Consider the following 25479-nt stretch of genomic DNA (forward strand, 5'->3'; position numbering starts at 1 on the left):
AAGAAATAAAGAATACTTTGGGAATAAAACAATTTAAATCTTCAGCATTTCATCCACAATTGGAAGGAGCTTCGGAAAGCCAGCATAAAACTTTAAATACCATGATTAAAGCCAATTGTCAAGAATGCCCTAATGATTTGGATAAAGGGATTCTATTTTTACTGTTTGCAATTAGAGATGACCCTTGTGTGTCCACAGGATTCAGTGCTTTTGAACTGATACATGGGCATGAATTACCTTATTTTTCAATATTTCCCCAATATTCCTTTGGTATTTACTGTGAAAAAAGTTTGTATTTGTGTGTCTGGGTGTGACTAATTTAATTAGATTGAAGAAAGTTATAAAGAGCAAATATGGAGGAAGAAGAATGCCGTGATCAAAAGGGACTTGTGCAGAACATGATTCTTGTGGAAAAATCCTTGTGATGTAAATTGTTACTGCTAGGGTAAAATCTGCATGAGTAAATAGAGGTAGTGATAAGAAGAAAAAATGAAAATGCCTCTTAAAGATACATTTTCATTATATTTCTGCATGGATGTGCTAGAACTAGTTTAAGTTAATTCCTGGGATGTGGGCATCGCTGGCCAGGCCAGCATTCATTGCCCATCCCTAATTGCCATTTGGAGAATGTTGCTCACCAGTAGCACGGATATGAGGTCCAGCCCTTTATAATGGTCTGGCTCTCCCTCTGGCAGGAAAGCTGGCTGTTCTGATCGCCAGTTCCGAGTCTGACACACTCACCTTTGCCTGTTGCGCAGACTATAAAAACTGCATTTGAATAGTGCCTTTCACAACCTCAGGAAGTGCCAAAGCACTTTACAGCCAAAGAAGTACTTCAGGAGTGTAGTCACTGTCAGCATGCAAGAAAAGCAGCAGCCAGATTGCAAACAACAAGCTTCCACAAACAGCAATGAAACAATGACCAGGTCATCTCTTTTTAGTGGTGATGATTGCAGAATAAATGAAGACCAGTGCACAGGGTGAAATTCCCTGCTCTTCTTCAAAATAGTCCCATGGTCATTTACATCTATCTATGAGGGGGCTCGATTTAACATCTCATTCCAGAGACTGTACCTGTAACAACGCCAGCACTGCCTTCAGTACTGAAGCGCCAACTTAGATTTGAGCTCAAGTCATTCATTTCATTTTCAAGTCTTGGAAGTGGAAGTTGAACCCATGACCTTCTGGCTCAGAAGGGAAGAGTGCTATCAATTGAGACATAGCTGATATGATGATTGAGCTGAACACAGTGAAGTTTGGAGATAGAAACAAACAAGAAACATAAAAAGAAATAGGTCACAAGGGACCATTTGGCCCATCATGTGCATGCCAGCCTAAAAAAAGCTACCCAGTCTAATTCCCCCTTCCAGCTCTTCGTCTGCAGCCCTGTAGGTTACTTTACCTCAAGTGCATACCCATATGTTTTCTAGATGCATGAAGGCTTTCCACCTGTACCACCCTTTCAAGCAACAAGTTCTAATCCTTCACCACCCTCTTGGTGAAAAACATGACTCCTCAACTCCCCTCTAATCCTTCATCCAATTACTTTAAATCTAAGCCCCTGGTTATTGATCCATCCACTATTAGAAATCGGTCTTTCCTTGGCCTTTCATAATTTTACACACCAAAACATACCCAGCCTATCCAATTTTTCTATTCCTGCCAATATTCTTGTAAATCTGCCAGCTGAGACAGTAGGCAAACAATACAGTCAACATGAAGAGCAGTAGCGGGACACTATACACACTGAGCAGTCATTTCTTACCTGGGTGATATCCCTGGAGGCAGCTGCTGCACTCATGTGTAAACTGGGTTGTCTTACTGAACTACTGCAGTCTAAAGCACGGGCGAATGTACCTACAGACCTAGAAAGGGCCAAAGATGATTACACATCATTACTGTTTGTTTGAACAAGGCAGTTCCAAGAAAAAAAAGCTTCCCTTGATTTTAATTTACACGTTGATTCCAGGCAGTATGGGCAATGTGTGACTCCAGTCCCACACCCGCGTGGCGAACTCTTAACTGCACTCACAAGTGATTCAGCAAACCACTCAGTTTTATCAAACTTCACATTTTAGCAGCAGCTTCACTACGCAGCCTGCAGTGGTTATGAATGTGCTCCATTTCCAACTTCTCAATGCCAATGAAGGATGGACAATAAATATTGGCATTGCCAGCAAAACCCACCCCCAAGAACGTATATTATGCGTATATATTCCCCTACCAGGCTCCCCGAACAGGCGCCGGAATGTGGCAACTAGGGGCTTTTCACAGTAACTTCATTGAAGCCTACTTGTGACAATAAGCAGGGAAGGACACAAGTGAAATGTGGAACTTGTTCAAGGAACAGGTGCTACGTGTCCTTGATATGTATGTCCCTGTCAGGCAGGGAAGAGATGGTCGAGTGAGGGAACCATGGTTGACAAGAGAGGTTGAATGAATGATTTGTTAAGAGGAAAAAGGTGACTTATGTAAGGCTGAGGAAACAAGGTTCAGACAGGGCATTGGAGGGATACAAGAAAGCCAGGAGGGAACTGAAGAAAGGGATTAGGAGAGCTAAGAGAGGGCATGAACAATCTTTGGCGGGTAGGATCAAGGAAAACCCCAAGGCCTTTTACACATATGTGAGAAATATGAGAATGACTAGAGCGAGGGTAGGTCCGATCAAGGACAGTAGCAGGAGATTGTGTATTGAGTCTGAAGAGATAGGAGAGGTCTTGAACGAGTACTTTTCTTCTGTATTTACAAATGAGAGGGGCGATATTGTTGGAGAGGACAGTGTGAAACAGATTGGTAAGCTCGAGGAAATACTTGTTAGGAAGGAAGATGTGTTGGGCATTTTGAAAAACTTGAGGATAGACAATTCCCCCGGGCCTGACGGGATATATCCAAGGATTCTATGGGAAGCAAGAGATGAAATTGCAGAGCCGTTGGCAATGATCTTTTCGTCCTCACTGTCAACAGGGGTGGTAACAGGGGATTGGAGAGTGGCGAATGTCGTGCCCCTGTTCAAAAAAGGGACTAGGGATAACCCTGGGAATTACAGGCCAGTTAGTCTTACTTCGGTGGTAGGCAAAGTAATGGAAAGGGTACTGAAGGATAGGATTTCTGAGCATCTGGAAAGACACTGCTTGATTAGGGATAGTCAGCACGGATTTGTGAGGGGTAGGTCTTGCCTTACAAATCTTATTGAATTCTTTGAGGAGGTGACCAAGCATGTGGATGAAGGTAAAGCAGTGGATGTAGTGTACATGGATTTTAGTAAGGCATTTGATAAAGTTCCCCATGGTAGGCTTATGCAGAAAGTAAGGAGGCATGGGATAGTGGGAAATTTGGCCAGTTGGATAACGAACTGGCTAACCGATAGAAGTCAGAGAGTGGTGGTGGATGGCAAATATTCAGCCTGGATCCCAGTTACCAGTGGCGTACCGCAGGGATCAGTTCTGGGTCCTCTGCTGTTTGTGATTTTCATTAATGACTTGGATGAGGGAGTTGAAGGGTGGGTCAGTAAATTTGCAGACGATACGAAGATTGGTGGAGTTGTGGATAGTAAGGAGGGCTGTTGTCGGCTGCAAAGAGACATAGATAGGATGCAGAGCTGGGCTGAGAAGTGGCAGATGGAGTTTAACTCTGAAAAGTGAGAGGTTGTCCATTTTGGAAGGACAAATATGAATGCGGAATACAGGGTTAACGGTAGAGTTCTTGGCAATGTGGAGGAGCAGAGAGATCTTGGGGTCTATGTTCATACATCTTTGAAAGTTGCCATTCAAGTGGATAGAGCTGTGAAGAAGGCCTATGGTGTGCTCGCGTTCATTAACAGAGGGATTGAATTTAAGAGCCGTGAGGTGATGATGCAGCTGTACAAAACTTTGGTAAGGCCACATTTGGAGTACTGTGTACAGTTCTGGTCGCCTCATTTTAGGAAGGATGTGGAAGCTTTGGAAAAGGTGCAAAGAAGATTTACCAGGATGTTGCCTGGAATGGAGAGTAGGTCTTACGAGGAAAGGTTGAGGGTGCTAGGCCTTTTCTCATTAGAACGGAGAAGGATGAGGGGCGACTTGATAGAGGTTTATAAGATGATCAGGGGGATAGATAGAGTAGACAGTCAGAGACTTTTCCCCCGGGTGGAACAAACCATTACAAGGGGACATAAATTTAAGGTGAAAGGTGGAAGATATAGGAGGGATATCAGAGGTAGGTTCTTTACCCAGAGAGTAGTGGGGGCATTGAATGCACTGCCTGTGGAAGTAGTTGAGTTGGAAACATTAGGGACCTTCAAGCAGCTATTGGATAGGTACATGGATTACAGTAAAATGATAGTGTAGATTTATTTGTTCTCAAGGGCAGCACGGTAGCATTATGGATAGCACAATTGCTTCACAGCTCCAGGGTCCCAGGTTCGATTCCGGCTTGGGTCACTGTCTGTGCGGAGTCTGCACGTCCTCCCCGTGTCTGCGTGGGTTTCCTCCGGGTGCTCCGGTTTCCTCCCACAGTCCAAAGATGTGCGGGTTAGGTGAATTGGCCATGATAAATTGCCCTTAATGTCCAAATTGCCCTTGGTGTTGGGCGGAAGTGTTGACTTTGGGTGGGGTGCTCTTTCCGGGGGCCGGTGCGGACTCGGGGGGCCGGGTGGCCTCCTTCTGCACTGTAGATTCAATGATAATCTATGATTAATCTAGGACAAAGGTTCGGCACAACATCGTGGGCCGAAGGGCCTGTTCTGTGCTGTATTTTTCTATGTTCTATGTTCTAATAAGCGATTATCATCATTATTATTATGCATCAGGTTAAAACCCAGGGATGCTGAGACTAATTGTAGCACTAGCTGAGATCAATTAAGAAATATATCGAACCCAGACATTCCAGATCTGTACATTAAGAATTGCACTGTACCAGTGCCTGTATTCGCTGTGGGATGCATTTGCACAGGAATCACTAATTAACTTTATTCAAGAACACAGAAACTTGCGAGTTCCTTTCTATTTCCTTTGGGTCTCCTTGCCCGAAATGACAAAGGGCACAGAAACCTCCCGTGTTCCATTTAGTAGACACACAATAAGTTCACTGATTGGCAGAATAATGAAGTTCAACAACATTGGGGAGCAAGGCTCAATATTATTGAGTGACAAAAAGCAACAAGACTTGGAATATGGACACCAGAACTGAGCCTGAAATTCCTCATCAGGCAACCAGACTCCTTTCAACATTGCACCAACATTAAAAACAGCTTTGTGATTGGTTGTTCATACCACATTTTATTGGGTATGTCGTCAGAACTCACCGAGCAACAACTAAGAACTGGTCAATCTGTTTGTCTGTCAGTGGGGTATCGTCATCCCAGATCTTGGCTTCCATTTTGGACTGATCTCTTCCATCCTCTTCTCCTGTAATACAAGAAAATCAGCGACAATTCCTGTCAAACCATAAAAAATGGTGGGAAAATGCCAGGAGTTTAAATAAGTTGATATGTATAAAATCCGAGTGTCTCCAGAACAGTGGTGAAAAGATTTTAAAATGCACAATCCAAAGTAGTTGGAGTATGAGGGAGAACCGTTCATCGTACAATCCAGGGACCATACCTTGCCCACCTTCCCCTTGACCCTCATTAGTTTTGCTGCTCCTATCCTGTGCCTGGGCCTCTATTTACAGAAGGTGGGAATCACTGCAGCATAAGAAGTAAGGGAATGCCATATCATGGAATGGACCAACCTATTTTATAGTGTGAAATCCGCGACAGTACTCTTCGTCTATTTATAGATACAGGATAACAGATTATAGAGCCAAGTAAGAGGTTTGTTCTTAAAATTAAGGCAGGTGGCATTCAAGGAGTGGCTCAGCATTGATTGGAAATTAGTCAAAAGTCCAAATAGATTTAAGCAGTACCTCAGGGATCATTGTGGAGATCACTGCTCCTAATACATAGATGATATGGACTTGGAGCTACAACATCTACATCTGGAGACAACTCAAAAAGCAGTGAATTTTAGAAGGGCTTCTCCCATTCACTGAAACGAAGTCAGACGGAAGCCCTCTTTTCAGTCAAAAAGGGGAACATTATCAACTATGAACAGGGCTGGAAGTGACGAAAGGATGACATAAATTCGTAGATTGGGGAGATCATTTTTCGATTAAAAAAAAAATTTTAAGTACCCAATTAATTTTTTCCAATTAAGGGGCAATTTAGCGTGGCCAATCCACCTACCCTGTACATCTTTGGGTTGTGGGGGTGAGACCCATGTAGACATGGGGAGAATGTGCAAGCTCCACATGGACAGTGACCCAGAGCCGGGATCGAACTTGGGTGAGACAGCAGTGCTAACCACTGCGCCACCGTGCTATTTTTAGATGATCTTTACAGCATATTAAATTTTACAATTTGGTAGGAAGAATGGGAGAAATGCTAAACTTTAAACGGAATAGAGAAACAAAGAGATTTAGGAGATTGACTACTCTAAAAGTAGAAAGGCAGATCATAAAAGCTTTTTAAAAAATGGAATCCTAGGTTTTACAAATAATGTTGGTCATTTTGGTCGAGATGGGATCTTTGGTTTGAATTATAATACATTTCAGATTACACATGGTTATTGTTTGGCAGTTCCAAGAAAACAAAAGCTTCTCTTGATTTTAATTTACACGTTGCTTCCTGTCAGTACGGGCAATGTGTGAATCCAATCCCACGCGGCAAACTCTTAACTGCACTCACAGTGATTCAGCAAGCCACTCAAGTTGTATCAAACTTCACATTTTAGCAGCACCTTCGCTACACAGCCTGCAGTGGTTATGAGTGCGCTCCACTTCCACCATCTCAACGCCAATGAATGATGGACAGGTTTACAATTAATTCCCAAATGTCTTGACAAAGAAAACAGCTGAAGCCACTGGAAGAGTAAGGCCAATCAAGGAAGAAAGAAAGAACTTGCATTTATGTCGCATCTTTTCTCAAACTCAGATCATTTAAAGCACTTCGCAACCAATTCAGTATTTTTGAAGTGTAGGAAAAGGACACCGAGTTATCCATTATTGGTCAAATTAGTTTGAGAGGAAATTCGTGGCAGCCATGAAGTGAATGGTCGCATATCAGGTGGCTCTGCCTGAGTACTGATTCTTTGGCCCTTTCACTCCATTTTACAAGGGTGTTGCAGGTGGAAAACATCATGTGATAGAAGAAATTGGTATTCTCCTTCGGTGGGTAAGGTCAAAGAGATACCAGACGAGGAGTGCGTCGAATAAGGGGCACTCTTCGGACCAGGAGGACATGCGTGGCGCTGGAGGAGAAAAAGATGGGTGAGGGACCTGTGGCATCGTTGCCCGCACACTGGTCAACAGAGCAGTTGGTCAAATTTCTCTCGGCCGACTTTAAGAAACGGGCTGGTGGTCTCGGAGGACCTGGCGAGTGGCTGAGCCAATTCGGGCTGTCCTGGATAGAGTGGAGCAGAGGCCGGAGGCGCAGAAGACGTGGATAAGGCGGTGGCTGACCACGAGGATTGGATTGCCTCTTTAGAGGATGTTGGAGGGGCAGAAAAAGCGGAAGGAGGTGGTTGATGACCTGGAAAACTGCTCAGGGAGGCAGAATCTGAGGATCGTGGGTCTGCCTGAAGGCATTGAGGAAACAAGGACCAAGGTAAAGTAGCCAAGATATTTGAGAGGGTGGTAGGGGGAGGGGGTCTTTGACCACCCTCCTAAAGTGGATTGGGCACGTCGGTCATTAAGGAGGAAGCCGAGTGTTGGGGAGCTGCGACGGGCAATCATCGTACGGCTCCATCGGTACCTGGATAAGGAAAAAGTCCTGAGGGGGGCAAAGGAAACTTGTGAATATATATGAGAAGGCCACACATTCCGTATTTACCAGGACTTGGGGGCAGATCTGGCCAGAAGAGCCAGATTCAACAAGGAAAAGGCTGCTCTTTTCAGGAGCTAAGTGCGATTTGGCATGATGTATCTAGCTCACTTATGGGTCACGCATGGAGGAAAGGAGTATTATTTCGAGACGTCAGAGGAGGCAAGTAACTTTTTACAGGATAATGGACTGGGGGATGTTTGAGGACTTAGGATTTTGGATAGGTTGACCTGCAATTGCTGGACTGTGGATTCGTGCTCAGGTGGGGTGAGAGTATGTATGTTTTCGCGTGCAGTAATTTTGGTTTAATTTTCCTTTTTTGCATGTGCATCTGGTGTACTCCCGTATCGAATTTTTTGTTCTGGATAAGATGTTGTTGGCGGGGGTGGTGGAATGTTGGTGAGTGTTGTGTCAGACCATGCGCCGCACCTCGTTGATCTATGTGTGGAGAAAGAGGGGCTCCCAGCGACCGGAGTAGAGGTTGGATGTGGGACTGTTGGCAAATAAGGGGGACATGTGAAAAGATTGGCGTGGCTATAGGTACCTATGTCGAGTTTACCAACAATGGGGAGGTTCTCCCTCCGTGTTTTGGGACGTGTTGAAGGCAGTAATTAGTGAGGAGCTAATCTCGATTAAGGCGCACAGGGATACGGTGGAAATGATGCAAAGACAGAGGCTGGTTGAGGCCACTTTAGCAGTGGACAGGCAGAACTTAGCAACCCTGAAGAGGGGCTGTTGAAGGAGAGGAAGAAGCTCCAGATGAAGTTTGAGCTTATGTTGACGGGGTGGGGCAGTTGCGTCGGATTAGAGAGCCGTTTTATGAGTACAGGGAGAAGGCTAGTAGGTTGCTCGTGCACCAGTTGAGGCAACAGGCGGCATCGAGGGAGAATGTGCAGATAAAAGACTCTGGGAGCAGGGTAGTCACTGCGCCAAGGAAAGTGGATGGGGTGTTTGAGGCCTTCTATCGGGGCTGTACAGGTCGAAGTCCCTGGAGGCATACTCGGACAGGGAGCAGTTTTTAGATGGGTTGGATTTCTGTATGATGGAGAAGGGGAAAGTGTGGGTGCTAGGAGCGGTGATTAGATGTATTGGTTCGGGGCAGCACGGTGGCACAGTGGTTAGCATTGCTGCTTCACGGCACCGAGGTCCCAGGTTCGATCCCAGCTCTGGGTCACTGTCTGTGTGGAGTTTGCACATTCTACCCGTGTTTGCATGGGTTTCGCCCCACAACCCAAAGATGCGCAGGGTAGGTGGATTGGCCACGTTAAATTGCCCCTTAATTGGAAAAAATGAATTGGGTGCACTAATTTTTTTTTTTTTAAATGGTGAATTGGGTCGATGCAGTCCAGGGGGGCCTCAGGCCTGGATTGATTCCCAGTGGACTTTTACAAAAGATTTGCTAGAGAGTTGGAGCCTTTGCTTGTAGAAATGTTTAATGATGCCTTGGAGAAAGGGGAGCTCCCACCCACGTTGGCACAAGCCTCAATTTCACTCACTTTAAAGAAAGACAAGGATCCCAAGGAGTGTGGGTCTTATCAACTGGTATCGCTTTTGAACATGGATGCGTTGTTGTTGGCCAATGTATTGGCAACGCGCCTAGAGGACTGTGTGCCAGGGATGATAGCTGAGGACTAGACGGGGTTTGTGAAAGGGCGCCAATTGTCAAATATTAGGAGGTTGTTGAATGTGGTGATGACACCCCCTATGGGTCAGGAAACGGAGGTGATAATATCCATGAATGTGGAGAAGACATTTGACAGGGTGGAGTGGGAGGACCATTTTATAATACTGAGGTAGTTTGGTTTTGGACCGGGGTTTGTTGGCTGGATTAGGATGTTGTACAGAGTCCCCACAGCTAGTGTGCGTACGAGTACTATGAGTTCGGAGTATTTTTGTTTGCACTGGGGAACAAGGCAGGGATGTCCACTGTCCCCATTGCTTTTTGCATTGGCGACTGAGCCAATGGCGATGGCAACAGAGTGATGAGGAATAGAGAGGGGTGGGGTGCAGCATCCAGTGTCCCTGTATGCAGATGATCTGCTGCTATATATTACAGACCCAGTTTCTAGTATAGATAGGATTATGGATACCTGCAAATAAGGGATTTTGTGAGGGCGGAGATGGTTACGTTTCCACAGTTGCTGCTCCCTTTGTTGCTCGAAAAGATTGTGTCTGAGGACGAGATAGGGTAGGGCAACGTCTCCGATATTTATGAATGGTTAATGGAAAGGGAGAGGGCCCCGTTGCAGTGGATAAAGAGGAAGCGGGAGGTGGAGCTTAAGGGGGGGGCTTGGAGTGAGGCTCTGCGGAGGATAAATTCAACCTCCTCATATACAAGATTGAGTTTAATTCAATTTAAAGTGGTGGAGAGGGTGCACATGACAAAGCTGCGTGAGAGTCGATTTTTCCCCAGTGGTGGAGGATAGATGTGGGCGGTGCTCAAAGGGACCGACAAACTACACATGTTTTGGTGTTTCTCGAAATTGGTGGAGTTTTGGAAGTCTTTTGCAGGGACTATGTCAGAGATTTTAAGGGTAAAGGTGGCTTCAAGCCTGTGGGTGGTGATATTTGGGGTTGAGGAGGATCCGGGAGTGCAGGTGGGGAGATCGGCTGTATGTTTAGGCCTTTGCCCCCTTGATAACCTGGAGGAGGATCTTTAAAAAAAAAATTTAGAGTACCCAATTCATTTTTTCCAATTAAGGGGCAATTTGGCGTGGCCAATTCTCCTACCCTGCACATCTTTGGGTTGTGGGGGCGAAATCCACGCAAACACGGGGAGAATGTGCAAACTCCACACGGACAGTGACCCAGAGCCGGGATCGAACCTGGGACCTCGGCGCGTGAGGCAGCAGCACTAACCGCTGTGCCACCGTGCTGCCCCTGGAGGAGGATCTTGTTCGGTGGCGGGCTCATGCGCTGCCTATGGCAAGGTGAGCGACCTAGCGTAATTCCTGCATTTGGAGAAAATAAAGTTAGTCATTAGGGGGTCAGAGGAGGGGTTCCGCTCGAGGTGGAACTTGTTCATCTCCTTCTTTAAGGACTGCTAAACGTCAGCAAGTGTGTTATTCAATTTTTTCTTTGTTTTTGTGTTGTGTTATTGTATTTTAGCCATAGTGGGGTTTAATTCAAAAGTGGGGTTTATAGTGGACTGGGCGGGGGAGGGTTGTTTTGAGAAAATGGTATAGAGATGGCTGTGTTGTATTGTGTACTTTGTATATAAAATGAAAATGCCTTGAATAAAAATATATTTTTTGAAACCAGTTTGTGAGACTGAATAAGTAATTACTACTTTCCAGTGATCTTCACATGCTTAATGTCAGAACTGCCTCATTCATGTAAGCTCAGCAAGGATTGTTGCCAGAAAAACACAGGACTAGGAGGGCCATAGCTCATTGGATTAACAGCTCATATGGTCAACAGCTGGACATGGGGAACTAGGGTGGGGCAGAGGTCAACCCTTTTTCTTCTGGTCTACGAAACAGCTGGAGCAAAAACAAGAGCAGTTTTGTCACGTGTCATGGAAGGAACTGAACCACAATGAGTTCAGGATTTCTCATTCAGTCTCAGCAATCCAGTTTCAGAGAAATCCTTCTTCTTGAGTTCTTTGTCTGAAGGCAGGTCCTCTGCGATTATTCGCCAAACTATAAGGGAGGGTGGAGGCAGGTCCCAGGTCTGCCTCAGCTGGAAGAGGGATTGAATCCTGTGCTGTTGGTGATAATCTGGTCACATGCTAAACCTCTAGCCAACTGAGCTAACATTCAATGTAGCCTAACAGGGGCAGCTTCACATCCTTTATTTTCTTTGTCTCAAGGAGTGTTATGAAATACATTCAAATTCACCGTTAATGTTATTGTTTATTTAAGCATTAAGCAAAGAATAAATTAGCCTGTTGATTTGTTTGTAATTGCATTTGTCCCAATGTAGTGTCCTCTGTCCACCTTTTTAGAGAATAAGGGAAATGACCATGAGGAGCGCATACAATTTTATTCTATCACGTAACAAAAGCTTGCCATGGGAACACCCTGTCACATCATCCAATCATTGGATACAGGAGCAGCGAAGGTGAATTCCTAATCAAAAGGGATCTGCGGTCTACTTACGAGATTTTATGGTGATGCTGGAGCTAAGAGGATATTGAATGGAAATCCAAATTTTATAAGGAGGAATAAGTCTGAATGGATAGCCCTTGATGAGCTCAGAGTCCTCTGTCTGTTATGACTCCATAATGATCCACTCACAAGTCTGTGTTGCCATGAATGGAGATATTCACACGTAAAACCTACTGACCATTTACCTTCATTCAGTAAGTCTGTAATGTCTGCCTGGTACTGGGGACCAACACGGATCTCTCCCTTATCTGCCAAGAGAGTCTTCAGTTGTGGATCATAGACGAGCGAATAAAAAAAGGTGTCCTGGAGGAAAAGTAATCAAACATTCAGTGCAAACTCACGTGAAGCATGTCTGCTAACCTTGAGATTGAAATACCAATTGCATCTGAATGAACAAAGACACCAGTACCTGCTGACTTAAACTTTTATAAATGATTGTATTCCTTGCTTTCGTGGTGAAGGATTAATGTTGTATCGTGGAGTATTTTCTACTTGATGTGCCCAGGGCATATACAGCAGTTTAGATACAGAGTGATGCTGTCTTTAAACAGTCTCATCAAACATTCTCGGAGGAGGAACATCGCGATTAAAAACATAGAAACTAGGAGCAGGAATAGGCCATTCGGCCCTTTGAGTCTGCTTCGCCATTCAATAATGGTCCTCTCTCTCAATGCCATATTCCTGCTTTCTCCTCATACCCCTTGATGCCATTAAAATCTAAAACATTATTGACCTCTTTCTTGAATATATTGAGTGACCTGGCCTCCATAGGCTTCTGTGTTAGAGAATTCCACAGGTTCACTAACCTTTGAGTGAAGAAATCTTTCCTCATCTCAGTCCTAAATAGTCTATCCCGTATCCTAAGACTGTATTTCCTGGTTCTAGATTCCCCAACCAGGGAAACAACCTCCCTGCATCCAGTCTGTCTAGCCCTGTTAGAATTTTATACTTTTCAGTCAGGTCTCCTCTAATTCTTCTAAATTTTAGTGAATACAGGCCCAGTCAAATCACTCTCTCCTCAGAGGACATTCCCGCCAATCCCAGTATCAGCCTAGTGAGCCTCCACTGCACTCCCTCTATGGCAAGTATATCTTTCTTAGGTAGGGAGACCAAAACTGCACACAATATTCCAGGAGTGGTCTCACCAAGAACCTGCATAACTGCAGTAAGCCATCTCAATTCTAAACTTGAATCTTGGTGCAATGAAGGTCAACACAGCATTCGCCTTCCTAATTGGTTGCTGAAATGAAAATGAAATGAAAATCGCTTATTGTCACTAGTAGGCTTCTGAAGTTACTGTGAAAAGCCCCTAGTCACCACATTCCGGCGCCTGTTTGGGGAGGCTGGTACGGGAATTGAACCGTGCTGCTGGTCTGCCTTGGTCTGCTTTAAAAGCCAGCTATTTAGCCCAGTGTGCTAAACCAGGTTGCTGCAGCTGCCTCACCATTTTTACTGACTGGTGTACAAGGACACCCAGGCGCCTTCATACATCCACACTTCTCAATATATCACCATTTAAATAATACTCTTCCTTTCTGTTTTTCACATCAAAGTGTAGAACTTTACATTTAGCCGTGTTGTACAGTATCTGCCATATGTTTGCCCACTCAACTTGCCGAAATCACCTTGAAGTCTCCTTGCGTCATCCTCACAACTCACAATTCTGCCCAGTTTTGTGTCGTCAGCAAACTTAGAAATGTCTGGTTCCCTCATCCAGGTCATTTATATGTGTCATAAACTGCTGGGGCCCATGCACTGGTCCCTGCGGTACGCCACTAGTCATTGCCTGTCATTTGGAAAGACCCATTTATTCCCATTTTATGTTTCCTGTCTGTCAACCAATTCTCAATCCATGCCAATACATTACCCCCTATCCAATGTGCTTTAATTTTGCCCACTAACCTCTTATGAGGGACCTTATCAAAAGCCTTCTGAAAGTCCAAATACACCACATCCACCGATTCTCCCTTATCTAATCTACCAGTTCCATCCTCAAAAAACTCCAATAGATTTGTTAAGCATAATGTGCCTTTCATAAACCCATGCTAGCTTTGTCCAATTCCATTAATGCTTTTGAAATGTTCTGTTATCACGTCTTTTAGAATAGACTCTGAACACCTTCCCCACTACTGGGGCGTCATTCTCCGACCCCCCCGCCGGGTCGGAGAATGGCCGTTGGCCGTCGTGAATCCCGCCCCCGCCGAAGTCTCCGGTACCGGAGATTGGGCGGGGGCGGGAATCGGGCTGCGCCGGTTGGCGGGACCCCCCCTCAATTCTCCGGCCTGGATGGGCCGAAGTCCCGCCCAGAAATTGCCTGTCCCGCCGGCGTAAATCAAAGCTGGTATTTACCGGCGGGACCAGGCGGCGTGGGTGGGCTCCGGGGTCCTGGGGGAGGCACGGGGCGATCTGACCCCGGGGGGTGCCCCCACGGTGGCCTGGCCCGCGATCGGGGCCCACTGATCCGCGGGCGGACCTGTGCCGTGGGGGCACTCTTTCCCTTCCGCCTCCGCCACGGCCTCCACCATGGCGGAGGCGGAAGAGACTCTCCCCACTGCGCATGCGCGGAAAACGGTCGGCGGCCGCTGACGCTCCCGCGCATGCGCCGCATTTCCGCGCCAGCTGGCGGGGCAACAAACGCCATTTCCACCAGCTGGCGGGGCAACAAACGCCATTTCCGCCAGCTGGCGGGGCGGAAATCTCTCCGCCGCCGGCCTAGCCCCTCAATGTTGGGGCTCGGCCCCCAAAGATGCGGAGCATTCCACATATTTGGGCCGGCGCGATGCCCGTCTGATTGGCACCGTTTTTGGCGCCAGTCTGCAGACATCGCGCCGTTGGGGGAGAATTTCGCCCCTGATGTCAGACTAACTGGTCTGTAATTCTCCCTTTTTTTCTCATCCTCCCTTTTTATAATAATAATAATCTTTATTGTCACAAGCAGGCTTACATTAACACTGCATGAAGTTACTGTGAAAAGCTCTGAATCGTCACACTCTGGCGCCTGTTTGGCTACACAGATGGAGAATTCAGAATGTCCAAATTACCTAGTAGCACGTCTTTCGAGACTTGTGGGAGGAAACCGGAGTACCTGGCGGAATCCCACGCAGACACGGGGAGAACGTGCAGAATCTACACAGTGACCCAAGCTGGGAAATAGGTGGGGTTACATTTGCTACCCTCCAATCTGTAAGAACTGCCCCAGACTCTTATAGAATTTTGGAAGATGATCACCAATACATCCAATATTTCCAGTGCCACTTCCTTTAATATTCTGGGATGCAAATCATCAGGCCCTGGTGATTTGTCTGCCTTTAACCCCATTGATTTCCCCAGCACTATTTTCTTTGCTTCCCTTGCTTCTGACTATAAGGGACCTACATTTGTCTTTACTGAGCTTTCTCTCTTCACATATTTATAGAAGCTTTCATATTTAGATTTGTTACATGTACCGAGGTACAGCGAAAAGTATTGTTCTGTGTACAGTCCAGGCAGATCGTTCCATACATGAAAAACATAGGACATACGATAAATACACATTGTAAATACATAGACATATGCATATACATCGGGAGAAGCATACATAATATAGTGCTACAAAGAAAAGATGCGTAGAGAGATCGGTCAGTTTCTATGTTCAGTTTACGGTCAGTTTCTATGTTCCCTGCAATTTTGCTCTCATGCTCTATTATCTCCCTCTTTATCCGATTTTTTTTCCTCCTTTGCTGAATTCTAAAATGCTCCCAATCCTCAGACTTTCTGGTTTTTCTGGCAATTTTATATGCCTCCACTTTGGATTTAATATTATCCCTAATTTCTTTTGTAAGCCATGGTTCAGACACCGTTCCTCTTTTATTTTGGCATCAGACAGGAATGAATAATTGTTGTAATTCCTGCACACCTTCTTAAAAATGAACCATTGCCGCATCCACTGTCAACCCCTTTAGTAATGTTCCCCAATCTATACTCGTCAATTTGTGCTTCATACCCTCATAGTTTCTTTTATCAAGATTCAGGACACTAGTTTTGGATTCAACAACTTCGCTTTCCATCTTAATGAAGAATTCTATCATATTATGGCCGCTCTTCCACAACAAAGTTGTTACTTAATCCTTTCTCATTACATTGCACCCAGCTAGAATAGCCTGTTCCCTCGTTGGTTTTTCAACGTATTGATCTAAAAAAAAACATCACATACACACTCCAGGAATTCTTCCTCTACTATACCATTGCGAGTTTGGTTTATCCAATCTATGTGTAAGCTAAAAGCACCCATGAACTCACTGCCTGAAAGGTTGGTAGATGCGTGAACCCTCACAACATCTAAGAAGTATTCAGGTGAGCACATGAATGCCACAACAAACAAGGCTACGGGCCAAGTGCAGGAAAATGGGATGAGAGTAGATAGGTGCTGGATGGTCAGCACAGATACAATGGGCTGAAGGGCCTCTTTCCGTGCTGCACAAACTCTATGATTACAGTCGTACCGTTAGTGCATGCATCTGATTTGTTGTTGAATATCTTCCCTAGTATCTCCAATGTTTGGGGCCGATAGACAACCCCCAACAACGTTTTCTGTCCCTTGGTGTTTCTTATTGTTACCCACACAGTTTCCACACCATGATTTCCTGTGCCAATATCCTTTAAAGTCATAGTTTTACAGGACAAAAAGAGGCCTCAGCCCACCATGTCTGCGCTGGCCATCAAGCAACTATCTATTCTAATTCCATTTTCCAGCTCTTGGTCCATAGTCTTGTATGCTATGGCGTTTCAATGTGCTCATCTAAATACTTCTTAAATGTGACGGTTCCCACCTCTACCACGCTTTCAGGCAGTGAGTTCCAAAGTCCCACCACCTTCTAGGTGAAAAAGGTTTTCCTCTGATAGCGTCTAAATCTCCTCCTTACCTTAAATTGACCCCTCTCCTAAAGGGGAAAGTTAATCATATATCTGTCCTTCATAATTTTGTCTACCTCAATCAGATCCCCCCTCAGCCTTCTCTGCTCTAAGGAAAACAATCCCCGCCTAACCAGGATTAAGCACAGAGTAAACCTAACTCTACACTGTACTCAATTAGGGCAGCACAGTGGTCAGCACTGATGCCTCACAGTGCCCGTGACCTGGGTTCGATTCCGACCTCGAGTGACTGTGTGGAATTTGCACATTCTCGCTGTGTCTGCTTAGGTTTCCTCCGGGTGCTCCGGTTTCCTTCCATACTTCAAAGAGGTGCAGGTTAGGTGGATTGGCCATGCTAAATTTCCCCTTAGTGTCCAAAGGTTAGGTGAAGTTATGGGGCAGGTGCCAAAAGGGGGCTGCTCTTTCAGAGGGTCGGTGCAGACTTGATGGGCCAAATGGCCTCCTTCTGCATGATAGGTTCTATGAAATAAATGTTACACTGATCCATCAAACACTCTCAGGGCTAGAGTTAGGTTTCTCACGGCAGATTTAGAATGGGGAGGAAAAAATTCCTCTGCACCAGGGGAGTTTTTGAGCTCCCATCCGATGTTACAAATATTCCAATGACCTTCTGCAATGCAACACACGTATTGTTTCTTCCAAACATTAGTTACACAATTAAACATATTTGGCGGGATTCTCCGTCCCGCCGAATTAGTTTTCTGGTGAAGCGCACCCCTGCCAGCAGCGGGCCAATGAGGTTTCCCATTGTGGGCAGCCCCACGCCGTTGGGGAATCCCCGGACGTAGGTGCACTGCCAGGAAAACGGAGGATCCCGCCACAGGAGAATCCAGCCCATTATTTGTTATTTTTGTTTTATTTTCTTAATGTGAATAGATTCATAGAATCGTAGAATTTACAGTGCAGAAGGAGGCCATTCGGCCCATCGAGTCTGCATGGGTCATCGGACAGAGCACCCTACTTAAGCCCACACCTCCACCCTATCCCCGTAACCCAACCTAACCTTTTGTGACACTAAGGGACAATTTAGCATGGCCAACCTGAACATCCCTGGACCGTGGAAGGAAACCGGAGCAACCGGAAGAAACCCATCGCATAATCTACACTGCAGGATGGATGGAGGTTGAAACTGGAGGCAGTAGGGCAGACAGTGGTTTGCATTGCTGCCTCACAGCACAAAGGACCTGGGTTCGATCCCGGCTCCGGATCAGTGACCGTGTGGAGTTTGCACATTCTCCCCATGTCTGAATGGGTCTCACCTCCACAACCCAACGATGTGCAATGTTAGTGGATTGGCCATGCTAAATTGCCCCTTAATTGGAAAAGAAACTGGAGGCAGCGAGTGAATCATGAGCTTTTTGAGTCCTGCCAACAAGGTGAAAGTGGTCTTAAAAAAACCTTTCTTTCGACACACTGATGTTAGAGACTTAATAAATGTTGTATTGACACATACCAGCTTAGCAGGTTTCAAAGCATTGCTGATTAGGACCTGATTAACTTACGGTGGCAGGTTGTTCAGGAAAACAATCTTGAGATAATGCACCAACGTTAGGACATTCAACAAATTATTTCAGGACTGTGAATTTATTCCGTTCAGTGAATTTATTGAGCAGATGATTTGAAACTTGGTCATAAATTAACCCAAACCCCTTTAATCAATTACTAGAAATTAGACGGCATTTTATTTTTCTACTACTGTCAAGCCAGAGACAATGTAACATCGACGTGGTCTGAACCATGGCCCTAAACCCCAACATTACATCAGACTGAGTGGGTACAAAGAGGCAGCTCTCCTTTAACATCTCTATCGTTGCAGCTGGTTATTTATTATTCACTGGCTGCTGCTCCTTAACAAATGAATTGAGGAACTATGCTATCTTTTTGATGCTGCGGTGATAAACTCAATGTGTTCCCTGATGGTCTAGCACTGATGTATCACTCTGCACCAATCACCTTGCCCTATCATGTGTGAAATCGGACAATGTCTCCATGAACATATCACACCCAAACTGGGATTGCTGTTCTGATTGGCTTCATGTCACTCATCTAAAGTACAAAATTAATTGAACAACTGGATCGGCCACATCTGACCCAGAAGTGTGAGGAACGTGGCAGGAGCGCAGCAGATCGAGGGGATATTTTGATTGAGCCCTTGAAACTTTCTCAGGAACATGTGGGACTGTGAACACCTGTTCTACATTGTCTTAGTAAACATTCCCAAAGCAGATACAGCACTGATTAGGTACAGAAAAAAACTCTCTTTACATTGTCCTCTTAAACAGTCCCAGGGAAGGTACAACATTGGTTAGATTGAGAGTAAAGTCCGTTTATATTGGCCTGCCTGACATTCCAACGCCAAGTACAGTATTGGTTAGACACACAGTAACATTGTCTCCACACCAGGCTTGTCCAACATCTAGCCCGCAGGCCTGGTTTGATCTATGAAGCCCCCAGAAATGGCCCCCGGAGGTAGTTTTCAACGTGCTGGTAAGTGCAGTGGAAGATGGTTCAATCGTGAGCCTAACGGCAGAAAATGTGGGAGAGAAGCAGTCTGTGATTGGGAGAACAGCAACAGTGCTCTGAAAATTTGGGGGTAGAGAAGAAAGAGAGACTGTCCTGTACAGAACGGGAGGGAGAGACTGTGGCAGGCTGGGGAAGGAGAGACTTGCTGCTGGGCTGAGTCGGGTGGGGAAGGCGAGACTCGCTCGATTCTAGGCTGGGGCCAGGTGAAGGAAGAGACTCGCTCCGGGCTGGGCCGGGTCGGGAAAGGAGCGACTCGATGTAGAGACAGAAGAGGCTGGATGCAATGATACGAGCGGGAGCGGGGTGGGTGGTGAGTATGAAAAGACTTGTTGCCCAGGGGTGTGGGAGAGAGAAAGCATGCTTGAATGAGTGTGTGAGAGAGTGAGTGTGGGAGAGTGAGTGAGGGAGTGAATGAGGAAATGTGGGGGAGTGAGTGAGGAAGTGTGGAGAAGGGAGTGAGTGGGCGAGTGAATGAGGGAGTTTGAGGAGTGAATATGGGATTGTGGAGGAAGAGAATGAGGGAGTGTTTGTGTCTAGCTCACTTACATCGCCAGCATTCCCACTCACCCTCACATACCAATACACAATCATACCATGATAGGTGAGGATGAGTTAGTGAGCATCAAAAGTTTGGGAATGAGCCAAACAAACAGAAATTGACCCAGTCACACTCTAATGGTGAACTTTATTAATTACTCTTTAATTCTCAATTTACTGCTTTGACGTTGTTTTATTTTTGTTCAGCAAGTTGCTTCTTTTCTTCAAGCCTCAATTTTATTTTGAAATTCACGTTTAATGTTGTGCTAAACTTGATCTTTCTGAATTTTGCTCATTGGCCCCTTGAGTGAGAGGACAATGGAAATGCGGTCCCACCTAAGAGGAAAGGTTGGACAATCCTATTTTATACATTGTTCCATCAAACAGTCTCAATGCAGGTACAGAAAGTGCCTGATACAGAGCAAAAGTTCCTTCTACAATGTTCCAGCAACCACTTCCAGGATAGGTACAGCTTGGATTAGATAAAATGGCCTCATTTCCCCAAAATCTAGGATGATGAGTCCCTCCTAGTGTGGATGGGGGATACAGGAGTGTGGGTGTGGAGTTTGAAGTATTTGAGGACAGTTTTTTTCCTCCCACTGAAGGGATAACCCTAGTTTAGTAAAGGCAAGAAGTCAATCGAGTAAAAATAAAGTACTCGTTTATTCACAACAGAAACGTATATTCACACACAGGACCCGGTTAGGTTTCACCAGTTCTTTCTCTCTGGAGGCCTGTTCTAACCAAGCTGACCTTATATACAACAGTCCCCGCCTCGTAGTTAACGGGGGGGGGGGGTGCACATTCCTCGAGCCACACAGGGACTATCGTGCTTCGTGCGGGATATTACATTTAGGATTGACTGTTCCTTCAGCTAGAGGTGTACCTGGCAACCATTCTTCCCAGTGTTTCGGATCTTGTTTAGATCCTCTCCTCGACCGGAATCAGTGACTTAGCTGATGTGGTATCCTACAGACCCAACACAAGCCCAAGCCCAAGTGTTGCTCGTGTTTTGCCACACTGCCCTTTTAGCTCCAGCGTGTATCCCAAGACACTTTGTTGAATTAAAAAAGAAAGCCGTTGGATGTTCTTGAAACACTTTTTCCTGAGGGTGAATCACGCTTAACCTGAACTTTACAGGCAGGATTGGATTAACTCATTGAAATCTCTCTCTATCAGCTGCAAGTGAAGAAGAGCAGCATGCTCTGCCCTGACGCTGGTCACATTGACCTGCTCCAGTCACTACGGGCAACAACATCCAGCCTTATTGTCAGCCATGTGAGTTTAGTCTGGTTCTGTGGCCATAGCAGACTGACGGTTACGTGAGTCTTCGTATCAGGGGGGTGAGCGCACACACATACACAACACACAACCACCCGCACAGCCACAGGCACATACACCGTGGTGTGGTTTGGTGCGAGGCTCTGTGATACAAGATTAGCAAAGCAAAATAACCTATTGTTAAATAATACAAATAATATGGAGACACCTGCATTAAAACCTAATCGATCACAAACACTTTCAGAAACTTGTCCTTACCTCACGTTCCAGATAGGATAAAAGCAACTCTGTTTCGTTTAGCAGTGTAACGCTGCACTTACCCCTGAAAGAAAAGCAGAAAACCTGTTAAGGGGACAGATGTCAAACACCTCTGTTCCTCTGTCTTAGCCGTCAGCTTGTGGGTTCAAAGTCCCATTCCACAGACTTGGGGCGGGATGCTACGAAATCCCGGCCAAGTGTTGACGCCGGCGTAAACACCGGAGTGGTGTATGCCGGCGACAACGGGCCTCCTGGCCCAGCAATTCACCGCTGTTCAGGGGGCTAGCACGACGCCAGAGAGCTGTGCGCTGCTCCGGCACCGAAAGGTGGCCCTGCACGGCCGGTGGGGGGGCCGTGCATGCGCGTGGTTGCCGGCTCCGCGCCAGCCCCCACACATCGCGGAGCCCTCCAGGGGCCCATCGCAGAGGAACATAGACCTCTCCTGGAATGAGCGCGCCCGCCGATAGGTAGCCCCCGATCGCGGGCCTGGCCACCGTGGAGGTCCCCCCGGAGTTGGATCCCCCCCACCCCCTCCACTAAGACGCCCCCGCAGCCAGAACGCCGAGGTCCCACCGGGTGGGACCATATGTAACCCACGCCGGCGGGCACTCGGCCAGTCGAGCGCTGAGAACCGCCGTGGGGGGCGCTTTCAACAGCCCCCGACCGGCGGCGCGTCGAGAATCGCGGAAGCTCCACCTCGCCGGATTTCCGGAGTGAACGGCTATTCTCCGCCCCTGCGCCAGGCGCGATTCCGGCGCGGAGGGTCGAAGAATCCCGCCCTTGATCATGATCTACAATGACATTCTAGTGCACTACAGCGGGGTTTCTAAATTGTTGTAAGTGCCACCTTTCAAACAAAGACCTTGGGCGAAATTCTCCGGAAACGGCACGATGTCCTCTGACCGGCGCCCAAATTGGCGCAAATCAGTCGGGCATCGCGCCGCCCCAAAGGTGCGGAATCCTCTGCATCTTGGGGGGCCGAGCCCCGACCTTAAGGGGCTAGGCCCGCGCTGGACTAATTTCCGCCACGCCAGCTGGCGGAAAAGGCCTTTGGTGCCCCGCCAGCTGACATCTCCGGGCGGCGCATGCGCGGGAGCGTCAGTGGCCGCTCACGGCATCCCCGCGCATGCACAGTGGAGGGAGTCTCTTCCGCCTCCGCCATGGTGGAGACCGTGGCGAAGGCGGAAGGAAAAGAGTGCCCCTACGGCACAGGCCCGCCCGCGGATCGGTGGGCCCCGATCGCGGGCCAGGCCACCGTGGGGGCACCCCCTGGGGCCAGATCGCCCCGTACCCGCTCCAGGACCCCGCCCGCGCCGCCTTGTCCCGCCGGTAAGGTAGGTGGTTTCATCCACGCCGGCGGGTCAGGTATTTTAGCAGCGGGACTTCGGCCCATCCGGGCCGGAGTATCGCGGGGGGGTGGGGGGCCACCAACCGGCGCGGCGTGATTCCCGCTCCCGCCGAATATCCGGTGGTGGAGAATTCGGCAACCGGCGGGGGCGGGATTCACTCCAGCCCCCGGCGATTCTCCGACCCGGCGGGGGGGGGGTCGGAGAATCTCGCCCCATGTCTTTCCTCTGAGGAGGGCATAAAAGATTGCATGGCACTATTTCAAATTAATGCAGGGCAGTTCTTCTGGTCTCTCTTGCGTGTGCGTATGTGTTATGCGGTGTGTGTACCTATGTGGGTGCATGTGTGTGTTGTGTGTATGTGGATGAATTCTATTTTCCTATTTAATCATGCATTCAGTTGTTTTGTAACTGACACCCTCACTAAATCCTTTTATGCCGGCCTCTGCACCCCCTGATCCTGGTACTAAGACCCCGATAACAGTCAATCTGATGTGCCTGCAGCCCATAGAACCAGAATAAGCTCGCATGGCTGATAACCAAGGCCATCAACCAACATTGTAAAACCAACCAGATTGTGATTATCACATTGCTGTGGGAACTTGCAGTGTACAAACCTCATTTTCCACATTACACCCATGACTATTGTATTTCATTAGCAATAAAGCTTTTTTGGTCTTGAGTGTGTTATATAAATAAATGCAAGCTTTTGCAATTAGATTTAGGGCTGAATGCTCCCGCCCTGCCTGCCGCAAGAACGCCACAGGCGAGACGCAAACAATGGAAAATCCATTGACCTCAGGGTGGATTCTCCGCTCCCCAGGCGAACGTTGCCGGAGAATCCCACTCTCAGTTCATGGGCGAAATTCTCCGGTATCGGCGCGATGTCCGCCGACTGGCGCCCAAAACGGCGCAATTCAGTCGGGCATCGCGCCTCCCCAAAGGTGAGGAATGCTCCGCATCTTGGGGGGCCGGGCCCCAACCTTAAGGGGCTAGGCCCGCGCCGGACTAATTTCCGCCCCGCCAGCTGGCGGAAAAGGCCTTTGGTGCCCCGCCAGCTGGCGCGGAAATGACATCTCCGGGCGACGCATGCACGGGAGCGTCAGCGTCAGTGGGCCCCGATCGCGGGCCAGGCCACCGTGGGGGCACCCCCCGGGGCCAGATCGTCACACTACCCCCCCAGGACCCCGGAGCCCGCCCGCGCCGCCTTGTCCCGCCGGTAAGGTAGGTGGTTTAATCTACGCCGGCGGGACAGGCATTTTAGCAGCGGGACTTCGGCCCATCCGGGCCGGAGAATCGCGGGGGGGGGGGGGGGGGGGGCGCCAACCGGCGCGGCGCGATTCCCGCCCATGCCAAATATCCGGTGCCGGAGAATTCGGCAACCGGCGGGGGCGGGATTCACGCCAGCCCCCGGCGATTCTCCGAACAGGCGGGGGGTCGGAGAATCTCACCCCATGTCTTTGTCTTTTTTTATATATTGGGACAGTGGCAGGGCCAAGGTATAACAACACCAGAATGAGGGTAGGGTAGTTCCAGAACATTGGGGAAGGAGGTTACTTGTTGCCACTCAGCAAAAAATGATCATTGTGGCCATGACTTGGTTGGAAGTTGAGGAAAATGGTGGTTATTCTGATCAAAACACAGTAAGTGCACCCGTGGTCTTATGTACATAAAACATACAGTGCAGAAGGAAGCCATTCGGCCCATTGAGTCTGCACCGACCCACTTAAGCCCTCACTTCCACCCTATCCCGTAACCCAATAACCCCTCCTAACCTTTTTGGACACTAAGGGCAATTTAGCATGGCCAATCCACCTAGCGTGCACGTCTTTGTACTGTGGGAGGAAACCGGAGCACCCGGAGGAAACCCATGCAGACACGGGGAGAACGTGTAGACTCTGTACAGACAGTGACCCAGTGGGGAATTGAACCTGGAACCTTGGTGCTGTGAAGCCACAGTGCGAGCCACTTGTTGGGGGAAATCGTGCACACGGTGGCTCCAGCTAGGGTACTGCTGTTTTAGTCCTTTTCACTTAGTTTCAGGGGGTTTTCCATTTAAAAATCCACTTGTTTAATTGGATACGGTGAAATGCCTAAAAACCCAGGGGAAAAAAGCCTGAGTGCAGAAGTTTGTCGACTTATTCAGAGGCTTGTCGGTGGAGAAAATGGCAGAGGCAGCTTCTGTGACAAGGACCCTACAGAGTGAGGGTCATACTGACCTATTTCACTTTTAAATGCGACACTACGTTACTAGCAAAAGTGCCGGCACTGCGATTGAAGCCCAGCCTTCCAGAGATGATCTTGGAAGACCAGACAGGCTTCGTCAAGGGTCGGTAATTGTTGGCCAATATACGTCGTCTGTTAAATGTTGTCCTCTACCCCTCTTCGCTGCCTGAACCAGTGGTAATTGCTTCCCTGGACATTCAAAAGGTTTTTGATAGGATGGAATAGGGATATCTCTTTGAGATTCTTGTGAGGTTTGGATTTGAAAATATTTTTATTTTGTTTTTAACATTTTATCCATAAAACAACCCCCCCCCCCCCCCACCCCCCCCCCCCCCCCCCCCCGCCCCCCACCCACCCCAATAACTCAAACCGACTCTTTAAAATGAAGAATAAACAGACCCCATCTCTTGTGGAACCCCTCAATCGGCTCCCTCAAGGTAAACTTAACCTT

The 25479-nt window shown here is 47.5% G+C and overlaps 1 protein-coding gene across 1 annotated transcript in view; it reads right to left on the minus strand.

The window, feature by feature from the left end:
- LOC140397998 (metastasis-associated protein MTA1-like) overlaps positions 1-25479 on the minus strand; it is a 252536-nt gene that overhangs the window by 139531 nt on the left and 87526 nt on the right. The window contains exons 4-7 of the mRNA XM_072486239.1: positions 21457-21520; positions 12132-12249; positions 5282-5384; positions 1766-1865 (exon numbers count right to left, since the gene is read on the minus strand). Coding sequence (XP_072342340.1) covers positions 1766-1865; positions 5282-5384; positions 12132-12249; positions 21457-21520 — 385 coding nt within the window. The remainder of the gene's footprint in view (positions 1-1765; positions 1866-5281; positions 5385-12131; positions 12250-21456; positions 21521-25479) is intronic.

This window comes from Scyliorhinus torazame, chromosome 2 (genome assembly GCF_047496885.1).
Source record: "Scyliorhinus torazame isolate Kashiwa2021f chromosome 2, sScyTor2.1, whole genome shotgun sequence".
Classification (NCBI taxonomy): Eukaryota; Metazoa; Chordata; class Chondrichthyes; order Carcharhiniformes; family Scyliorhinidae; genus Scyliorhinus; species Scyliorhinus torazame.